The sequence below is a fragment of the Nyctereutes procyonoides genome, unplaced genomic scaffold (assembly GCF_905146905.1).
Source record: "Nyctereutes procyonoides isolate TBG_1078 unplaced genomic scaffold, NYPRO_anot_genome, whole genome shotgun sequence".
Classification (NCBI taxonomy): domain Eukaryota; kingdom Metazoa; phylum Chordata; class Mammalia; order Carnivora; family Canidae; genus Nyctereutes; species Nyctereutes procyonoides.
Genome location: NW_026575126.1, coordinates 77,090,592 through 77,111,271, shown reverse-complemented (window position 1 = coordinate 77,111,271; position 20,680 = coordinate 77,090,592). Strand labels below are relative to the sequence as shown.

Genomic DNA, 20,680 nt, shown 5'->3' with positions numbered 1-20,680 from the left:
AGGGTGTTGATGAACCTTTTCCCTCTTAAATTTAAAAGTTGTTACAGGGACACCTGGGGGGCTCAGCGGTTGAGCATCTGCCTTTGGCTCGGTGTGATCCCGGGGTCCTGGGATCGAGTCCAGCATCAGGCTCCCTGCATGGAGCCTGCTTCTCCCTCTACCTGCGTCTCTGCCTCTCGCTCTGTGTCTCTCATGAATAAATAAATAAAACCTTTGAAAAAAATTGTTAGATATTTTTTAGTTGCTTTTTTTTAGTGTTATAATCTGTTCATATATATAATTGCTCATATGTGTCAGCTCCTGTTCTAGGGGCTGGGGACTAGAGCTATAGCAGTGAAGAAGATTGGAAAAGTTACTGCTGTCATAGAGCTCAGAAACCAGGGATGAGAAACAGCAAACAAGTAGAAAATTGGTTGTATTCTTGACTGGCACTAACCAGTATGAAAGAATTAAAGCAGAGTGCTGAGAGGTGGGGGCTGAGGGTAGTCAGGGAAGGCCTCTCTGAGGAGTTGGCTGTTGAGTGGAAACCTGCATTTTAAGAAGAGCCAGCACATGGAAATTTTGGGGCAATGCCTTCATGTAGAACATGTCCAAAAATCCTAAAAGGAATAAAATACTTAGGAATACATTTGGCAAAAAAAGTGTAAACATATGTTTTGAAAGCTACAAAACTGCTTGGAATAAATTAGAGAAAATCTGAAAAAAATGGGAAGGTTCTCAGACTGGAAGACAGTATTGTTAAGAAGGCAGTATTCCTCAAACTGATCTATAGATTCAGTACAGTCCCCGTGCAAGTCCCAGCTGACTTCCTTGCAGACCATGACAAGTTGGTCCTAGAAAATAGCAAGGCCAGTGTGGCCAGAGCCCAGTGAGGGAGAACGGGAAGTTGCTGGACATGTAGTCGTTGAGCTGGTGGGGCTTCTGGGTCCTGAAACCCTGTGGGCCGTGATGGAGCTGTCCCTAGTCTTATCCTAGGTACTACGGGAAGCCTGCGGTGGGCTTTAAGCAGGGGAATGGTACAATTAAGCGTTTATCACGTGTCTTTCTGTGCCAATTGCTGGGCTGGGTGTGAGGGCAGCAGTGAACAGGACAGAACCCTTCAGTGGTAGGAAATGAGAACACCCTCGCTTTCCTTCTGTACGTGTTAGCATGCATTTGTGTCCTATGACGGACCTACCTCAGCATTATCTTAAGCGGAAATAGCAAGTGCTATTATAATAGTCTTTATGGAAACAGCAAGTGTTCATTGTAGAATAATTAGAAGATTTAAATGGAAAGAGGGAAATGCATAGCTTTTAAGATCTTACCACTTTGGCATAGTGACAGTTCACATTTTGTGTTTTTTCCTTTGTCTTTGGAGTGGATTAAACGTTTCTCAAGTTCAGTGGTGAGTGACCTCGTCACCCTCCAGCGCCATTAAAGGAAACAACAGTAGGGATCATAGGGTTTCTTTGGGGTAGTCAATCTGTAAGTCTAACGATTAATCCCTTTCAGGTGGAGTTGATCAGAATAATGTTCAGCATCAACCCCCTGGAGAACCTGAAGCTGTACATCAGCAGCCGGCCTCCCCTCGTGGTCTTTATGATCAGTGTCAGCGCCATGGCAATAGCTTTCCTGACCTTGGGCTATTTCTTCAAAATCAAGGAGATTAAGTCACCGGAAATGGCAGAGGTATGTATGTTCTTGGTCCTCTCAGGCTGGCCAGACCTTGACAGTCGGAGAATACCCTTGGGCGCTCCACACACCTTTCTTTCTAACCTAGTGAAGAAGCAAGCATTTTTTTCAGAATCTTTTGTCTTCCATCTCCCTGTGACTCTCTTTGTTAGTATCTGGTCAGACAAGCAATGCTGCCAGTTTCAGACTTTCAGTAATGAAATAATGTATTTTGGAAAGTATATTTGTAAATTGTGTCAAGAACATAGAGAACTAACATATTTGCTATTATTAAATTAATTATAAATTTATTATTAAAGTCTTAAGTTAGCTAATTGCTATTTTTAAAAACTGTAGACATTTGTTTTCTTGAAGCCATATGTCTTCATGGAGTTTTTTGGTTTTTTTTTTTTTTTCTTCATGGAGTTTTATTAGCTATACCAATATGATAGTTTTATCATTGCCTGAGAAGGAATACTAAAGAAATAGAAAGCTCAGTCTTATTTCCACATATATTTGTCTTTTTTTATTAAGCTGAACTTCAGTTACCTACAATCTTGCCTTCTAGATTTTACATTGTGGTCATTTAAGTAAATTATTAGGGTATTGCTAATGTAGGGAATGATAATGTACCTATTAATAATAGGTAATAACATTAAAAATGTACCTATTAATAAATGTATTTTACATGTTAGAAATTATGCTGAATTAATGATATGGTAAAGTTACTGGTGGGCACGGTTTCTTTTAGGACAAGTGAGTTCCTGCCTTAGATTCCTGGAGTGCCTTCTCTTATCCTTTTTCTTCTTGGCTGTGTGCCTCGGTGGGAGTGGGAATGGGGGTGGAGATTGAGATCACACTGTTCCTGCGCTGTGTGTGCCTTGTGCCTGAGGGGAGGGTCCTACTCAGTGTCAGGGGGATCAGGGCTTTCTCTGTGGTATTCTGAATCCTAGAATACCTTGGCAGGAGGGACCACCTTCACGAGTGAACTCTCTCACACAGTTTAGGTAATGAGCTTTAGCTATTTCTGCCATGAAACCCTTTTAAAGAGTTTCTAACCAAGAAACATACTGGCTGGCTCAGTTCTCCCTCTTTTCTGACTCTGCCTGAATCTTTAAAGGCTGTGCAAATAGGCTGCTGCACCCACATTAGTACTGGAAATGAATATTCTAGTCACAACCAGGGCTCTGCAGCATCCTGGCATTGCTTTCCCTTAGAGCCCAAGGCCATGTTGAACACTTGGCCAAGGCAAGTGATTAAGAAGTAACTTGGATAATTAGTCCTTAATAGTCAAAATGTGGCCTTGACATTGGCTTCAGCTGACTGTCCAGAATGGACTTGAGGTCGCCAGGAAAGCAGCAACAAGCTGCTGCAGAACTCTAGTTATGATTAACTTAGTGATTTTATTTTCAAATGAGGATCTTCGGAATATGGGAAAAGCTTGGGGCTGTGAATCAAGAAACTTAATCCTGCTTCTGCTTTCAACTGTGGAATTAGGGGATCCATAAAGTTGCTCTGGGCCTCAGTTCTCTCATGTCTGGAATCTGAAGGGATCCGAGACTAGAATGTTCATTTCCAAACCTAATGTTTTTGAGTAGTCTAAGTTTGTGGGATTGGGGAGAACCATAATTTGGTATATCTAGTTGCAGTCTTACTAAATGCCATACACACCAATGCTTTAAAGGTAGACTCTCTTGGGCAGCCCCAGTGGCGCAGCGGTTTGGCGCCGCCTGCAGCCTGGGGTGTGATCCTGGAGACCCGGATCGAGTCCCACGTCGGGCTCCCTGCGTGGAGCCTGCTTCTCCCTCTGCCTGTGTCTCTGCCTCTCAGTCTCTCTCTCTCTCTGAATAAAATAAATAAATCTTTAAAAAAAAGAAAAAAGGTAGACTCTCTTGACTACTTGAGGGTTGCTCAGATGGCTGTTTTTTTTGTTTTTTTTTTTTGTTTTTTTTTTTTAATGCAGCAAGGAAAGGGTTTTTTCAAGAGGTAGCCTGATAAGGGGATGGGAGATTGAGCCTCAGATCCAACTCCCTGAAGGAAGGCCAGGGATACCTCGTAGCATTTTTAGTCAAGGCTGGTGTAAAGTAATTGGGAATGTGACTTGGTTTGTCTTCACATTTGGCAACTTTTTGGAGATTAATGTTGCATGGAGAAAGAAGTTAATGTGACAGCCTAGGCTAGTTTGTGGTTGCCATTTCAGCCTGACTTCATCTCTGTGTTTCTGTGAAAATTAAATTAAAATAGAACTAGGTGGGTACTTTACTATGTTGCTTTCAGGTTAATCATGACATTATCAGCCTTATGTGTTTTTAAAATTGCTTATGATTTAAACCATCAAGACAGATATTAAGATATGCCTGAAAACATCTTTTCTCGTCCTTTTTGAAACTTTTCCTAAGGTGGTTATGTTTCAAAGTCCATGACAAGGGGGAAAATGGACCATGTGAACATTGGTATTGACTGAACTTTTAAATTCTACTGAGAGAAAGTAAGATGTATAGAACTGACCTTTTGAGGAATTATTTTAAGGCAGCCTTATTTATTTATCTGTTTTTAGTTTTATTTATTTAATCTCGGCACCCAGCGTGGGGCTCAAACTCAGGACTCCCACCGAGATCAAGAGTCACATGCTTTTCCGACTGAGCCAGCTGGGTGCTCCAACGCAGCCTCATTTAAAAAAACGAACATGGGGCACCTGGCTGGTTCAGTCGGTGAAGTGGGCAACTTGATCTCAGGGTTGTGAGTTTGAGTGCCATTCCACGTTGTGCTCAAAATAAAATCTTTTAAAAAATAAAAATAATCATAACTGCTTATTGAGTTTGGATTAATGCTTTTAATGTTTTATTACTTTGAGTCAAGCTTCGTTTTTAAGTTTGGTTCTTAAGCTAGATCATTTTCTGTAAGTATAATATGCTATTTTGTTTTTTTTTTTACACATTTTCTTGAATAAGTAGGTTTAATCTCCTATTTTATTTAATATCTCATACTAGTGAATAGTTCACATTTTAGATTGTGAATATGCGGGTGGTTTGGAAAACCAGCACTATTATACCAATGCAAGAAGATGCTGATGGCTATATTGTCATTGTTATTTTCAGTGATTAACTCTGTGGCCCTGTGACACTACCTAGAGGTCATGGCTGTAGGGTGCGGTGGCGGCGCTTTTAGACTGCTCACACTCATTTCCTTCTGTTTCATTATGCTGCAGGATTGGAATACATTTCTGCTGCGGTTTAACGATTTGGACTTGTGTGTATCAGAGAACGAAACATTGAAGCACCTCACAAATGACACCACGACTCCGGAGAGCACAGTGACCAGCGGGCAGGCCAGAGTGTCCACCCAGTCCCCGCAGGCCCTCGAGGACTCAGGCCCAGTGAACATCTCAGTTGCGATCACCCTAACCTTGGACCCACTGAAACCCTTTGGAGGGTACTCTCGCAACGTCACTCATCTGTACTCGACCATTTTAGGGCATCAGATTGGACTTTCAGGTATGTGAGTAGAGCCATTTTCCTTTCAGATTTTCTTTGGCAGCAACTCTTTTGAAGGCAGAGTATTAGTAGTATGTGGTTTTCACTCATCAGATTATTTTTACTTTTACATGCTCCCTTTTTGTTGAGTTTGAACTACATGAAGTCAAGAAGGAACGTTCTGTGTCTACCACATCTTCACGTAGAGTGCTTTGTATATAGTAAGTTCTCAGTAAAAGCAACTAAAAAGAGACTTTAAGGCCTAGCTCTGGTTTAATATTTACAAACACAAATTTTTTATTCTGGTTTTCATCTTGGAGTTTTCAATACATACTACAAATATTGTTACTGTTCTACAGAGTTTTAAATGCCCACATTAGCTCAGCACTGTGCTAGCTGCTGCGAAGAACTATAAAGAAAGCCTAAGATCTGTCCAATTAGAATTTTAAGATTATGGAAGAGAAAAGGATAATGTGAGTTAATTTATCAAACACAATAGTTCCTGGTACAAAGGAAATTCTACATTAAGTGCTTGTTAATTGAGTAATGTTCAAAATAAATATCTAAACATTGAATACTGCCGTTTGACCAGTAGTGCCCTCTGACCATGACAGACTGTCAGTGATTCAAGAGAATGCTGAGAAAGTAGTGGAAGCTGCAGTAATTAGGAAAGGCTTCATATGGAGCCTTGGACCTTGAAGAATAATTTCTGGTCCTTTGTTACCAAAAGCCTCTTAAAGTTTGTAGAGGAACTTAGGAGTGCCTGGCAGTGTCCTGCTGGCTTTTACAGGTGAGATTTGCTCCCACAGGAAAGAGGCAAGGGTGACTTCTGGGTAGCAGATGGACCTTTTCCTTCTGCTGTGGTGTTAGAGCATCTTGGTTTTTGTTGAAGCTTCTTCATCCCTCGCCCGTTCCCTGACCTGAAAAGTCTTGTTAGACCCTCTGATCCTCTAGTCTGCCCCTATCTGAAAGGGGAACAGTAATGCTTCTTTGGTCATGTTTGTGGGATAGTGGTACGTTTTATGTGAAATGATACATATAAGAAACAATTTGAAAAGGCACGAGTGCTGTACAAGTGCTAAAATAGCAATGATAATAACTCACCCAGCCCCCAGCTTTCCACCTTGGGCACTGTGGGTCCTTGTTGCCCTGCGTCTTCAGGTCCAGGCTAACAGCGGACCCCATCCGTTTGCCACACTATGGCTCTCCCAGGTGAGCAGGCCTCAGAGTCCCACTCAGAACTCCTGTTCCTGAAATCCCACAAAGGCAAACATCTCACTTTGGGCTGATAGGGGGTCCTGGGTGGGTTTGATTCCAGGATTCATTGAAATCCTGGGTATAATAAATACATGAGTTCTTACCTTTATTTACCAACCCCTTCCCCCACATTTCTTTCATAGGCAGAGAAGCCCATGAGGAGATAAACATTACCTTTACCCTGCCTACAGCTTGGAGCTCAGATGACTGTGCGCTTCATGGCCACTGTGAGCAGGTGGTGTTCACTGCCTGCATGACCCTCACAGCCAACCCTGGGGTGTTCCCTGTCACTGTGTAAGTGTTTTCCTTAGCCTAGCGGGTGCATGTCAGAAGCTCCATTTACCATGACTATGACTGGGGTGCTTCAGCAGGTTCTCAGGATGGCTTGCAGTAAAGTACTTTGTACATTTCTCATAGCCAGACCTGTCTATGGATTACTTAAGTTGAATTTAGAATCTTAAAGGTAGAGCTTCACATGTAAGTCCCGGACGGTACTAATTCTATAATGATAATTACCCTGGGGGGCACCTTTGTGGCTCAGTTCGTTGAGCATCCAGCTCTTGATTTCAGCTCAGGTCTTGATCTCAGGGTCATGAGATGAAGCCCCACGTAGGGCTCCGCACTGGGCGTGGAGTCTGCTTGAGATTTTCCCTCTCTCTCTGCCCCTTCCCATATGTACATGTGCGGGCTCTGTCTCTCTCTCTCTCTCTCTCTTTTTTTTTTTTTTTTTTTTAGATTTTATTTATTTATTCATGAGAGACACACAGAGAGAGGCAGAGACACAGGACACAGGCAGAGGGAGAAGCAGGCTCCATGCAGGGAGCCCGACATGGGACTTGATCCCGGGTCCTCAGGACCACGCCCTGAGCCGAAGGCAGCGCTAAACTGCTGAGCCACCCAGGCTGCCCTGTCACTCTCTCAAAAAAAAAAACAAAGAGTCTGAGATTTATCTGTTCTAGACACTTAAGAGACTTGTAGGACAAGATCAAATAAGGTAAATATTATTTGCTGTAGGTTATAATATCTGATGGAGAAGTTTGTATATAAAACTTCCAGTTGTTACTAAGAATTTAGATAATTTATAAAAATGGGCTTAAAAGGAATTCTCTCTTTGGCTACATCATAGGCAAGGGAACCATGGGTGTGGATGCCTATTTCTTATTCTGTTAACGTATTTATTACATTAAAGAAAAAAAAAATCTGACCTAAAACTATAATGGTGTTCATCTCAAGGAAATGTATGTCTCTGATTTCTCTTTTCCTCACCTGTGGCTGTGCTCAGTGTTGCGCCAGGGCTGTGGAGGAGACCCAGGTAAGGTCTCAGGCCACTGAGCGTGAGTCTTTTCTTCTCTTCCCCTGCAGACAGCCACCACACTGTGTTCCTGACACTTACAGCAACGCTACGCTCTGGTACAAGATCTTCACAACTGCCAGAGATGCCAACACAAAATACGCTCAAGATTACAATCCTTTCTGGTGTTATAAGGGGGCCATTGGAAAAGTCTATCACGCTTTAAATCCCAAGCTTACAGTTATTGTTCCAGACGTAAGTGAGAAGAATAGTGTGTGTGTGTGTGTCTGTTTGTCTGTCTTCCTGTATCTGAGAACTGTTAGTATAGGTCCTCTTTACTTCCTTGTGTTAGCTTAGCCCATGCCATGCTAGATTTCCAGTTGGGCTAGGAGACTAGGTGGAGTAGTGGAGGCTTAGAAAAATATGCCACCGTTTTAGTTTAAGTAAACTCTGCCTGTGTTCTTCATTTTCTGTGTTGGCCATCAGTAGTGATATTTGTCAAGCAGCCATCCTGTGCCTGACTCATCAGGGTCACGAGGGATGCTCGCACCATCTACTCATTGGGACAGACACTCGGGGAATATTTGGCTAATGCCAATATGAGCAGTAAATAGTTTGGAATTCAGAAAGGTAGAAGTAAATCAGAGGGGATGAGTCTTTGGTTAGATATTGAGGGCTGGTAGGGACGCCTGGGTAGTTCGATGGTTTAGCGCCTCCCTTTGGCCCAGGTCGTAATCCTGGGATCTGGGATTGAGTCCCACATAGGACTTCCTGCAGGGAGCCCGCTTCTCCCTCTGCGTGTGTCTCTGCTTCTCTCTGTGTCTCATGAATTAAAAAAAAAAAAAAAAGATACTGAGGACTGGATAGGATTTTACTTAATAAGGAAGAAGACACCATAATCTGGACCAGTAGTTGAAGGGCTCATTTAGCTTCCTGCTTAGACTTGAACCCACTTTTAACAGACTGCACAGATTTTTGTAAATGTCCTTACTTCTGTTCCTGATAGTATGTTAGGTAGATTTCTTTTCTTTTTGCCTGATTCTTTTTTCTTCCATCTATTAAGTTGTGGCATTTGGTAGGTTAGGAGCCTGCAGGAGTGAACAATGATCAGGCTGGATGCTGGGCAGATGCCAGGGCCCAGAAGTCCATTTGTTCCTCACTGAGGTGCTTAGACTTTCTGCATTTGGGCTGTATGGTCGTGGTAAAGCAGTGTGTTAGGAAGACTGGGCTGCCTACCTGATGATGTGTTTATGGGATGGAGCCCAAGGCTGATGTTTCAAGGCCTGGAGGTGTGTGAAGGAAAAGGAATGGAAGCATGCCAGACGCAGTGCCTGGCAGGCCTGGTGACTGACCTCATGTGGCAGGTCAGCTAGGAGGGAAAGGCAAAGGAAGGAAGCTGCCCATGGGGAGAGGCCTTCTTGGTGGAGGAGTAGCGAAGGAACACAGGCTTGGCTGTTAGCCTTGTGACCTGAGGGCAAGGATGGAAGAGAAAGGTAGGAGGAGTTAAAGCCTCTGGGTCTCTGGGGTATCTGGGGCTTCCCGGGGGCTGGGTATTCTTGGGCAGTGGGAATGCAGGAGCCAGGGCAGAGGGCCATGTTAGGAAGGACTGGGTGGTCCCAGGAACGCCTTCTTGATTTCAATCCAGCTTTAATAGTTGAGAAGACCAAAAGAGAAACCTCTCTCATTCCAGTTTAAGAGTTAATGTTGAGGCAAGTCTGGAGGTTATGAGAAACCTTGTTTCTAGAAACCTAGCATTAAAATCTTCCAGTAACTCAGTGCAGATGTGTCTGGTTTATTCTCTTTATTCAGGATGACCGTTCGTTAATAAATTTGCATCTCATGCACACCAGTTACTTCCTCTTCGTGATGGTGATAACAATGTTTTGCTATGCGGTTATCAAAGGCAGACCCAGCAAATTGCGTCAGAGCAATCCTGACTTTTGTCCTGAGAAGGTGAGCCGTGGAGGGGGCTGGCCCAGCTTTTGCTGGACATCTCTGGAGACAGCAAGTCCTGCTTAGTCCTCATTCTGTTTACTGCTGGTGGGACCTTTCCTCCAGAGAAAATGGGTCTGCCCTCAGCCTAAATCATGGTGTTGGACCTTGAGCCACACCCATGCCCTAGCTGGTTTGAGGTACTGACTGCGAATTGTTCTCCAAGTCCTATTGGAGAGCAGCGGACCCCGAGGACTGCTTCCCCTCTATCAGCTTGAGAAATCATCACATAGAAAACTGACCATGGTTCCAAAACTGTGACCTCTGTCTCAGCATGGTGGTTCCACTAGATTGGCCGCTTCCTGCAGGAGACTTGAGATTTATGTTCATTCCCTGCTAAGCGGGATTGTTTCCTCAAGGATTAGTAATTCCTCTGCCCGATTGATGCATGCCGTATGGCTCCCTGCTGTTTGGTTGGAGACCCAAACCTAGTAAGGGTGCTGGTGGGGCTGAGTTACCTGGGCCTTGCTGTGTGATGAAATCGCTCATTTTGTTCTCTCTTAGGTGGCTTTGGCTGATGCCTAATCCCACAACTGCCTGTTTTCTAAGAGAGACTGAGAGAACCATAATCATTGCCTGCTGAACTCAGCCTGGGCCTGGACACTCTGTGAATATATTATCTTGCAATGTTGGGTTATTCCAGCCAAAGACATTTCAAGTGCCTGTAACTGATTTGTATATATTTATAAAAATCTATTCAGAAATTGGTCCAATGATGCACGTGCTTCGCACTGGGTGCAGCCAGAACCCTTCAGCCTCACCTGTGGACTTGGTGTGATGATCTTGCACAGCGCCAGCAAGGATTGTGATCTCCCTGCTGCGGAGCAGACCATGCCGTCTTCACTAAGGTCACAGGGGCATTTCATTGCTGGGCGGGGTTGAGGTTTGCTTTGGTTCTTGTTTCAGCCCGATATGTACAGAATGTTCAAAACAGTCTGCACCTTTGATGTGATATTGCATTTCCAAAGCCACCAATCCATTTTGTGGATTTTATGTGTCTGTGGCTTTAATAATCATGGTAACAACAATAATCCCTTTTTCTCCGTTTTGCTTGCAAGGAAACATGCCTATCTTTCTTAGTTTTTTGTTTTGTTTTTTTCTTTGAGAAGAAAAGTAAAATAGTCACATTTTAATACTACTCTAGTTAGGACAGACTTGTGCTTTTATCTTGAGTAAAAAGTTAACTATTGAAAATCACCTACACAGTAAAGATCTAAGTTTCATTTTCCACATGGATGGTGAGGAACCTGGTCTTGTCTGAGTTGAGTTGGGACAGGATGTTCACTGTCTTTTCTCTCTGTCCCTTCCCTCTGTTATAAAAGTTAAAGCAGCACCCTCACTCCAAAGAGCTTAAAAATTAAGTAAATGGCTCTTGAGTAGAGTAGAAATTAGCTGTTCTGTTTTCTGGAATGCAGACGGCAGAATGGAAACAGAAAGATGACTTAGTTTAATACTTGTGCAGAGTTTCTTGTCTTTTTTGAAGAGGGAGTGGATTTTCTTTCTTCCTTTTACTTTTTGCATATATTTTTATGCAATGAACATATCTCCAGAAGGACACGGGCAACTGGCAGATCAGTAACATGAAACGGTGCCTGTGAAATTGGAAGGAAAGCAGTTCTGATCTGCCATGTTTGAGGAAAACCAAAAGCATTTTTCTTTCCTGTGGCATTTGGATGATCTAGATCCTTTATCCCTTTTTCCTTCTAATCCATGTAAAAAAAAAAAAGCAAACTACATTATCTTTTCTAGTTCTTTCTTGTTACTATATTTTTTCCTAATAGCTCTTTGCCTTAATAATTCATTGTCATTACTGACTTCTGTGTTCTCCCAAGCAATGTTGTAGAGCAGAAGCGCAATTAAAACCTTGGACGTGACTGTCCGCACTTCTCTCCTTCAACTTCAGGTCTGGAGTCTGCTCCAAATTAGAATCAGTCCTGCAGCCTGAGACAGTTGGCCTAGAACATGTGATCCCAGGCATTCGTGAATGGAAAACAGTTGTGGGCTCTCACTGAAGACTGTTAAAATAATCACTGTAGTAACTTAATATGTTAATAACCCCCCCTTTTTTCATTTTGGTACATTTCAAGCACAGTAATCATACTTGTCTCTCCAGTTTTTTAATGAGTTGCTTACATGATGTGTGGCTAACCTGTTCATTTAGTTTTCTCTTTAGAGACTTTGAGGCTTTTATGAGACAAGATGGAGAAAAAGCAATTTAGCTTGGCCTTTAGAAACATCAGTATCATTAAGACCAACAGATTTTCGGTTAAGCTGCTGCCGAATTAAAGTCCCAGTGAAGTGGAGTTAAAGGGATGGATTTATAACTGGCAGAGTAACAGAGAAGGAGAAAGGTGACAAAAGTCAATTTCACTGGTTTGTTCAATCCAGCTTGTTGCTAATATTAATTACCCTTGTTTTAATTACAGGGAATAGCTGGAATCTGTAGCCAGGGGAGGAAGGACTCTGTTAGGCATGAGGGAAGGAAGTGCCAAAAATGCCTGGACAGTATGACTTGTCATGAGGCCAGGATACACACTTTAAGATCCAGCATTCAGTCTAGCAGGTAATTCTCAAAGATCTTTATGGAAACCCAGAGTCAGGCAGGCGTATAAAGGATGGTGGCCATGGACATGAGTGAAGAGGTCTAGGAACTGAAGAGACTCCTGTGGAATCTCAGGAAGTCCAGAGTCCTGTTCACATCCGGGCACTTGCAGACAAGGCCCCGTCCTCTGCCACATCCTGCTCGGGGACCTCGGGATAAGAAAAGCATCCCATCTGGGGCCCATGTGCCATTCCGAGTGACCCTGCACAGGACCCCCTGGCGCGTCCTCAGGCATCTTGGACTGGAGGTCCAATAAAAGGTTAGCAACTTACTATTAAATGGTTGTTTCAGATCATATTGATCTCTTTCCTTTTTCCTTTTGTCCTTTCACTGTATGACTTGAATCAGTTTTGATTCTATTTGTAAGTTTTTCTCGTTAGTAGGCGCCTGCATTTCGGTTGCATTTTCTTTGGCAGTATGTAGGGATTCAGCATCCTGGTTTTCAACCCTCCTGCAGGCACTGTGGGGTTACGAGGGCCAGCGGACCCACCTCACTTACCTTGCTGCATGATGGTCAGTAGCTGATCTGTTATGGCATTCACTCCCAGATTAATTTTCTGTGTTTGAAATATGTGCATATGTGCTTTACAGAATAAAACCTCTGAATTTATTTGCCGTGTTTCCCGTTTCCTGCCATCTGATGGGTGTTTTCTAAGGGGAGAACATATGTGATGAGTAGTTGAGGGTGTTTGGCAAGCTGTTCCCTCCAAGTGTCACCCGTCATCAGGACGTGGGGTGGACCGCCCTTCCTGCTAAGCTGGCCTCAGCAAGCATATGGGTCTTCTCTCCAGAAGAGTCTAGAACCTCTTTTACTGCTGTGGACCACTGGGTCCTCACAGAGCTGACCCCAGTCCTACCCAGAAGTAGGCAAAGTAAGGAATACAGACCCACTAGGGAGCATTTGAAGATACCCCCTTCTCAGTTACATTTTCCCTGAGTTACCAAAAGCGGCCTTCCAGCCCTCTCTGCCTTCTCCTGTTACAGAGTTCCCACATGTGCTTCCTTGGCCAACGGGGCGCATCCTCTCCATTCTTTGTCAGGTGAGAGCATGTTCACGAACACGAATTCTTGCCACTTCCAATGGGCAGGGGCTCTGTGGATCTTTTCTCCCTTCTCGGCAGGCGCCAGGTCCTAGAGGTCAGTTTCTAGGCATTCTGGGACAGGGTGGTGTTGAACAGGACACCTCATCGGGCCCATTTGTTTCTACCTCCTTCACCTCTCCTGCCTCCTCCAACAGTGGCACCCCGTACTTGCAGCACCGTGCCACTCACAGCTCTCCGGTGCTCTTAGGTCAGTGTGTCCCGCTTCTTCATCACAGCGCAGATGAACAAGAGCCCTTGGGCAGAAAGAGCTCACATCTTCCATCTGTCCACTCTGGAAAATTTGATGTGTACCAAGTCCTCAAGTCAGGCTAAAGAGAGTGCTTGAAAGCATTTCATTTCCCAGTGGGCACATCGAGCCTGAGGTTCCAGAGATTCCCACAGGGGCAAGCAGCACAGAAAGCAGAGTGAGCACCCGGACGGGGAGTGCTGTGGAGCCCCCTCAAAGTCTTGGTGAACTTGCTCAAAGAAACTTTCTTTCCAGCTGAGAGAGCCTTTTTTTTCTTCTCCTGAACCTTTGAAGACTCCAGACTCCTCCCACCATGCTAGTTGTTGATTATGGGTGAACCAGAGTGGTTGCCCCATTGAAAGAACAGATGGCAAGAGTCGTGCTATATCTGAGAGGAAGGGGATTGAGTTTTGGTTTTGGTTTTATGCAGATTCTTCCCTCCAAACACTTGTTCACTCAGTAACATATATTCCTGGGGTTTCTCTTAAATGTCATGGCTGTTAGGAGCTAGAGGTACAGCAGCACATGGACAAAACATTTGTCCTTTTGGTACTTCCTTCTGGTTGGAGTGACAGTTCATAAACAAATATTTATAATCTAATGGCAGATAGTGGTGAGCTAGGCTTGCCAGGATAGGATGATGGCTGTGATACTTCGGGGTGTCACATGCCGATGTCCCTTTGGAAGAGGTGCAGTTTGAACATACTCGGGAACGGGGCCATTGGGTGCAGAGGGCAGGGCTGCGCTCCAGGGGCCCTGGCTCACTGCTGCATGGGGATTGGGAGGCCTGCAGGGACCTGGCTCCCCTCCCAAGGACGGGACTCCTCCGGGCTGCTGCTAGAATGGCTCCGCAGGGCTGGTTGGCCAGGGGCCATGCAGGGAGACGCTGCACCACCGTCTGTCCAGGAAGAGAGTTCTCAGACCTGAAGTCCAGCGTGGCAGGGATGAGCCCCAGCCCCAGCTCCCACATGCTGTGTGGCACTGGCTGAGCAGCTTAACCTCTTGTGGCCTAGCTTCCTCACCTATAAAATAAGGGTGATGGCACTCACTTGAATGCAGTGAGGATGCAGCAAGTTAGCAGTAGGTGCTGAGAGCGGTGCTCTGTAAATGCTGACTATAGCAAAGTGGAGAGGGGACGTGTGCAAGGGCGAGGCCAGCGGGTCACCTCCTGTACCTTCGGGGAGGTGAGAACTGACGATGCAGAGTGACTCCTCTCGGAGTTTGGCTTCCGTGGTCCGGGTGCTGCCTGCACCACGGCTGCTTCTCACCTGTCAAGGGTGGGAACTGACGCCCGAAGGGAAGTTACATAATGGCAATAAACATTGTGACAGGCACCGATATTTTTAAATTTGTTTCTTCTATTTAATTTTTTTTTTAATTTATGATAGAGAGAGGGGGGGGGTGGGGTGGGCAAAGACACAGGCAGAGGGAGAAGCAGGCTCCATGCACCGGGAGCCCGACGTGGGATTTGATCCCGGGTCTCCAGGATCGCGCCCTGAGCCAAAGGCAGGCGCCAAACCGCTGCACCACCCAGGGATCCCTCTCCTGTTTAATTTAAAACCTGAACTTGACCACTAAATTGATTACCTGGCTAACTAATGGAAGGCAGCCTGCAGTTTGAGAACCACCGGCCTGTGGGTCATTTAGGAGAGCCCTTACAGCGGAGATTTCAGCCTGAACTCTGCAATTGTAGCTACCAAGGGTTCGTTCTGCTGTTTTGAGAAAGCTGCAATCTCTCTGGGTCTCCGCACGTGGGAGCCTGACATCTTCAAATCTCATTGACCACACCTTCATTTTAAAGATGAAGTAGCTCATAATCTAAACAAACCTTAAAAAAAAAGATACCAAGGCACATAGAAGGAGCTGGGGAAGGTACTTCCAGTTAAAATAACCCTCGAGCCCTGTGGTTCTCTGTCCCACATCAGTCCCCTGCCTGGCTCTTAGCTCATCTCCCGAGTCTGGAAAACTTCCTACCCAAGGACACCTGACTCTCCCTCTTCTGTCCCTGTCCTTCAGCTGCATCTGGCACCTACCCTGGACCACACCCTTGACCGTGTGACTGCTTCACGTGCCTCCTCCATGCACAGGCTCCCTGGGCACCGGGGTCCCCACGTGTGACCAACACTGCAGCCGTCTGCACCTGGAATGGGACCTCTTCCTGTCCCTCCGGTCCAGGGCACCCTTTCCAGGCTGCCCGGCTGCCTTCCTGCTCTCGCGCTGCCCGGGGGCCACACACGTAGGGCAGCAGGGACCCTACGGCTTTCTCTAGCATCTTGAGCTCAACTGGAACAGTCCTAACCTTTTCTTTTTATAGATTTTACTATCCTGAAAAGAGAGATCGTATCATTTACCAACATGTAATTAAAAAAAAAAAAAAGACTAACTGAAATATAAACAAAAGGAAGGCAACATGTATTGAACTCAGGTGTGTTTTACATAAAGGTCTGGGCGTGACTACCCTGGAAGAGATGACCGGGAGGTTCAATCTTGTTCCTGCAAGAGGCCTGCAGGGAGAGTGACAGGCTGGGTTTCCGACGCCTGTGGCAGGGCTGCTGGAGATGGGATTTTTGTTAAGTTAACCAGCAAAACAAAGTACCCTCTCCCCTCAAGTTTAGTTGTGTTCCTGGAAAGTACAGGGTATGTCTAAAAAAATATTTGTGTCAAATAGAGTTGAGCTCCAGGCTCAAATGGTTATAAGCATTTTTCATCCCTACAGGAAGGACAAATAAGACCCTAGAAGGCTTGTGAATGAGACGGGCCTTTGCAGTGTGGGGGCTGGCCTCTGCATCCAAAGAGAGGCTCCCTATTACTGTGATAACCAGTGAGACACCCCGGAACAAAGTGTCCCCTAAGGGTGCCATCACGCTGCTGACGACCTGATCCCCGGCATACTGACCCCGTGCATTCTGCCCCGGACTGAAATCTCCCTGATGCCTCAGCCTTTGGCTTCCAGTCAACCCTGGACCCTTAGACCGGCTGCCATCCCCAGGCCCCTGTGTGGTCCAGGTCCATCAGCGTGTGAGCCTTGCCTCTTCCCGGCTTGCCTGACTGTGGTGCCCGCTTCAAGATGATGCCGTGGGCTGGGAGGCACTGCCCTGGCCCTCGTCCTCCAGGAGGGCAGGGGCAGGCCTGTGATTTGCCTCCAGCCTCGAAGATGTCCATCTGGCTGCTCATGAAAGCCAGGATTGTCTCAGGCAGGCATTGGGAGTGGGGAACAGGTGGTGAATGTCCTGCCCCATCCTTCCTCCTGTATGCACCCGCACCCCCACATACAGAACACCAGGAGAGCAAGAAAAGGGAGTGACTGCTCATTACCCACATGTATGTACGTGTATTTTTGCCGTACCCAGATAGAAAGATGAGCCTGTGGTTCCAGCATGTAAGAAATCTGCCCATAGCGTCTGGGTGGCTTAGTTGGTTAAGCAACTGCCTTCAGCTTGGGTCATGATCTCGGAGTCTTGGGATTGAGCCCCAAGTCAGGCTCTCTGTTCAGCAGAGAGTCTGCCTCTCTTCCTCCCCGCTGCTGTGTGCTTGCTTGCTCTTATGTGTGCGCTCTCTCTCCTCTCTCTCAAATAAAATCTTAAAAAAAATTTGCCCTTAATGTTGCTAGTGCAACAAACATGCTGTATATTGGTCTGTGGAGTGGGGGTTGGATGATTTGTGGGGTAGATGCATGAACAGAAAACGTCAGAAATACACAGTGGAATACCAAGAATTTGGCTAGAAATGCACAATACCTGGAGAATGCAGGATATGCAACTTTTAGTGATAACGATTTGGGCCTGGGTTGGACTCAAGAAAATGAGATGTTAAAAATCAAAGCAAGGCAGGCAAAGCAAAATCTTTGAGGATCACCTGCCCAGGACTTGAATGTGTTGGCAACAAATGGATGAAGCAAAATGTGTGTGTGTGTGTGGGGGGGGGGGTGTAGATTTTAGATAGGACCCTCCAGAATACATCTTTGTGTATGTTAAGCCCCAACACTAAGCCTGCAACACGCATACTTTATCTAGAGCAGATGATCCTGCTTCTCCCTCTGGTAGCCGTTTCTAGTGCCAACAATTGCTAGTGACCAGGTCATGACAGTAGCCTAGAAGGAGGCAGGAGGACATAATGGGTAGGAGGCTGGGCTTCGGATTTCTGGGTTCTAATTCTGGCACTGCCACTTGACTCTTGGTAGCCTTGGGCAAATCTCACGTGTACTCTGCCTCCATTTACTTATTTGTAAACATAATGACTAATAACAGTATTTATTCCCTAGGGTTCTTGAGAAGTTTAAAGGAATGGAAGTAAGTGGAGCCTGCAGATGATAAATGTTAGCTGTGATGGTGGAGACATGGAGTCGGCCTGCTTACCCTGCACACCATCCATGCAGGGAATCTGCCAGGGTTGCAGGAGAGCTCATGGTTCTCCTGGTTGGTGAGACCTGGCCCGGAGCTTAGCCCACAGGCCCTGTAATGCTCTCCTGGTCACACCCTCACTGCTTTGGCCCCTGGACATGTTAATGGTTAACAGTCTAATTCTATAGAGATCTCCGTTGTCCAGATCACACTGTGTGACAGAGGACATTTCTCAGGACTTCTCTGATTAGAGATGTGGAGGACCAGGAGGTCGCCCATCTGTAGTCCTGAGTCCCTCCTGATGGATTGGGGCAGAGGAGTGGTATCAGGCTGTAGGGCACAGTCTGCCGCTTATGGTTTTGTTTTGTTTTAATTTTTATTCATGAGAGAGAGAGAGAGAGAGAGAGAGAGAGAGAGAGAGAGAGAGGCAGAGACACAAGCAGGCTCCATGCACCGGGAGCCCGACGTGGGATTCGATCCCGGGTCTCCAGGATTGCACCCTGGGCCAAAGGCAGGCGCCAAATCGCTGCGCCACCCAGGGATCCCTGCTGCTTATGTTTTGATTCTGGTCTGGCAAGTTCAGCCCAAAGCACATGACTCCTGACAGGAGCCTCGCATGAAGAGCGCCTGAGACTTGCCAGGTCTGTGGCAGAGTCCCCAGCTGGTACCGTGGCACGTGTACTAACATGGGATCCCAGTGCAAGACCCCAGAGACCAGTGGGACTTTACCTCTCACCTCTAGTGGTGATGAGTTTTACCGCACACATTAGATATGAATTTGCTGAGAATATTATGTACGTGCTTGACTCATATGCCTAATACACATAAAAATAGAAACACGAAATACAGCAGTTTAAAATGCCTTGACAATGTGATGACATCATGGTGTCCATTAGCTAATATCTCAAGCCACTTAAGTGGTTTAGGGTGAGATTCATCACTCAGAATTTATCAATGTCTGTTTCAAATTGTGCTTATTAATTGGACATTATTTTCTGGTTGCCTCCTTATCAGATCATTTTATTGAGCTCTTAACAGAACTTGGGAAGACCTCCCAGTAGGAGGAGGAGGAATTGGCTCCAGTATTACCTGTCATTTGCTTGTACTTAGGTATTATTTTCAATCAGTGATTTATTTGAAGGAGTCTTTTGACTTAATGGGACAACCCATTTGTCCATGTTGTGGGTGTTAAGTTTTAAATGGGACAACCCATTTGTCCATGTTGTGGGTGTTAAGTTTTAAATCAGTTAACATAAGTGGTGACAACCCTTACTAGTGTCCATATGCACTGCAGTACCTCTTGGTAAGCTGAAAATGGATGAAGTGTAAGGGCCCTTCCCTCAAGGGAATCTGCAGGAGTGTGCACCCCACGTGTGACACATGTCCACCCAATTGACAGCCCAAGGGAGTGTGATGATGTCAACTTGTATACTTAATCTGGGTGGAGCCTCATTTCAATCTAGTTTTTTTTTTTCCAGGAATTCTGTAATTTTATCTTTAAATACTTCAGTATGTATCCGACAGATAAGGAAAAGATGAAAGACTTAAAAACAAATAATTCTAATAAAGCTGCTATATAATTTCATCTAAAAGCAATAATTTTTAAATATTACTAAATAGCCAGTGTTTACATTTCCCTAATTGTCTTGTGAATTGTGTGTGTTTTCTGACAGTTTATTCAAACTGGGCACTCAACGAAGTCAGTTCATTGAGATTGGTCTGTGTATCTCTCTCTTATTTTGTTGTAATTTTTTTATTGAAGAGACCAACACATTTACCCTGTAATTTTCTAGTCTGATGGAATCCCCATGATTTTGCCTAAAATGTTTCTCTAGTCCTTCTTTTTTCTATCCCATTAATGGTTAGATGCAGAGGTTTAGTCAGATTCAAGTTGGTTTTGGGGAGTGTCAAGACAACTTCATAGATGTTGTTGGTCCTTCACCGGGATACACTTCATGTCAGGTTTTCTCTTGTGATTATTATTGCCTAGATCCATTAATTCACTAGGAGTTTTAAGATGGTGTCATTAGATCAGTTTTTTCTGTTTATTAGTGGGAATTCTTTTCTCATCAATTCTTCTATTACCCTGCAGTTTCTTTTGTGGAGGCCAGGCACAAGGGGTAGTGGAAGGGGAGGTGAGCGGGGGGATGGGATGACTGGGTGATGGGCACTGAGGGGGGCACTTGACAGGATGAGCACTGGGTGTTATACTAGTGTATGTTGGCAAACCAAACTCCAATAAAAAATATACATATTAAAAAAAAGATGGTTATAATGATAAAAGCCTGGTGTGCAATGGTGCTACACTCTGACAGGGAAATGCAGGACAGCTCTAACAAGTGGTGCAATGATAAGAGGTGTGTATAAGGCAGACTAAGCTTTCTGATTATTACTTCAAGTCCGATGATGGAAATAGGAAGGAAATTGGAGAAATAGTAGAAAGAAGAGGTTAATCTCTGATTTCAATATTGCTCATTTTAAGGAGTCCTCAGACCAGAGACAAAAATAGGAGACTCCAGATATTATATACAGGTGTGAACAAAAAGGTAGCCATTAGAACAAAACCATAAGCTTTCAATGGTAGCCTGAAGATGGCCCCATAGTCTTTGAGATTCCTTCTGTGAAGAGGTGGACTCTTTTCATCTTCTTAAACCAAGGCTGACTTGAGAGAACTGCCTGGCCCACAGAATGTGATGGAAGTGACATCCTAGGACTTCTGGGGTTGGATCCCAAGAGGCCTCTG

General features: G+C 45.1%; 1 protein-coding gene across 1 annotated transcript in view; it reads left to right on the top strand.

Annotated features, from left to right (window-relative positions):
• Window positions 1-12,878, top strand: part of TMEM248 (transmembrane protein 248) — a 33,961-nt gene extending 21,083 nt beyond the window's left edge. Inside the window, exons 2-7 of the mRNA XM_055341004.1 lie at window positions 1,495-1,671; window positions 4,862-5,147; window positions 6,527-6,677; window positions 7,746-7,929; window positions 9,484-9,627; window positions 10,171-12,878. Of these exons, the coding sequence (XP_055196979.1) occupies window positions 1,513-1,671; window positions 4,862-5,147; window positions 6,527-6,677; window positions 7,746-7,929; window positions 9,484-9,627; window positions 10,171-10,191 (945 nt within the window). The 5' untranslated portion in view covers window positions 1,495-1,512 and the 3' untranslated portion in view covers window positions 10,192-12,878. The remainder of the gene's footprint in view (window positions 1-1,494; window positions 1,672-4,861; window positions 5,148-6,526; window positions 6,678-7,745; window positions 7,930-9,483; window positions 9,628-10,170) is intronic.
• Window positions 12,879-20,680: the final 7,802 nt, after the last annotated feature.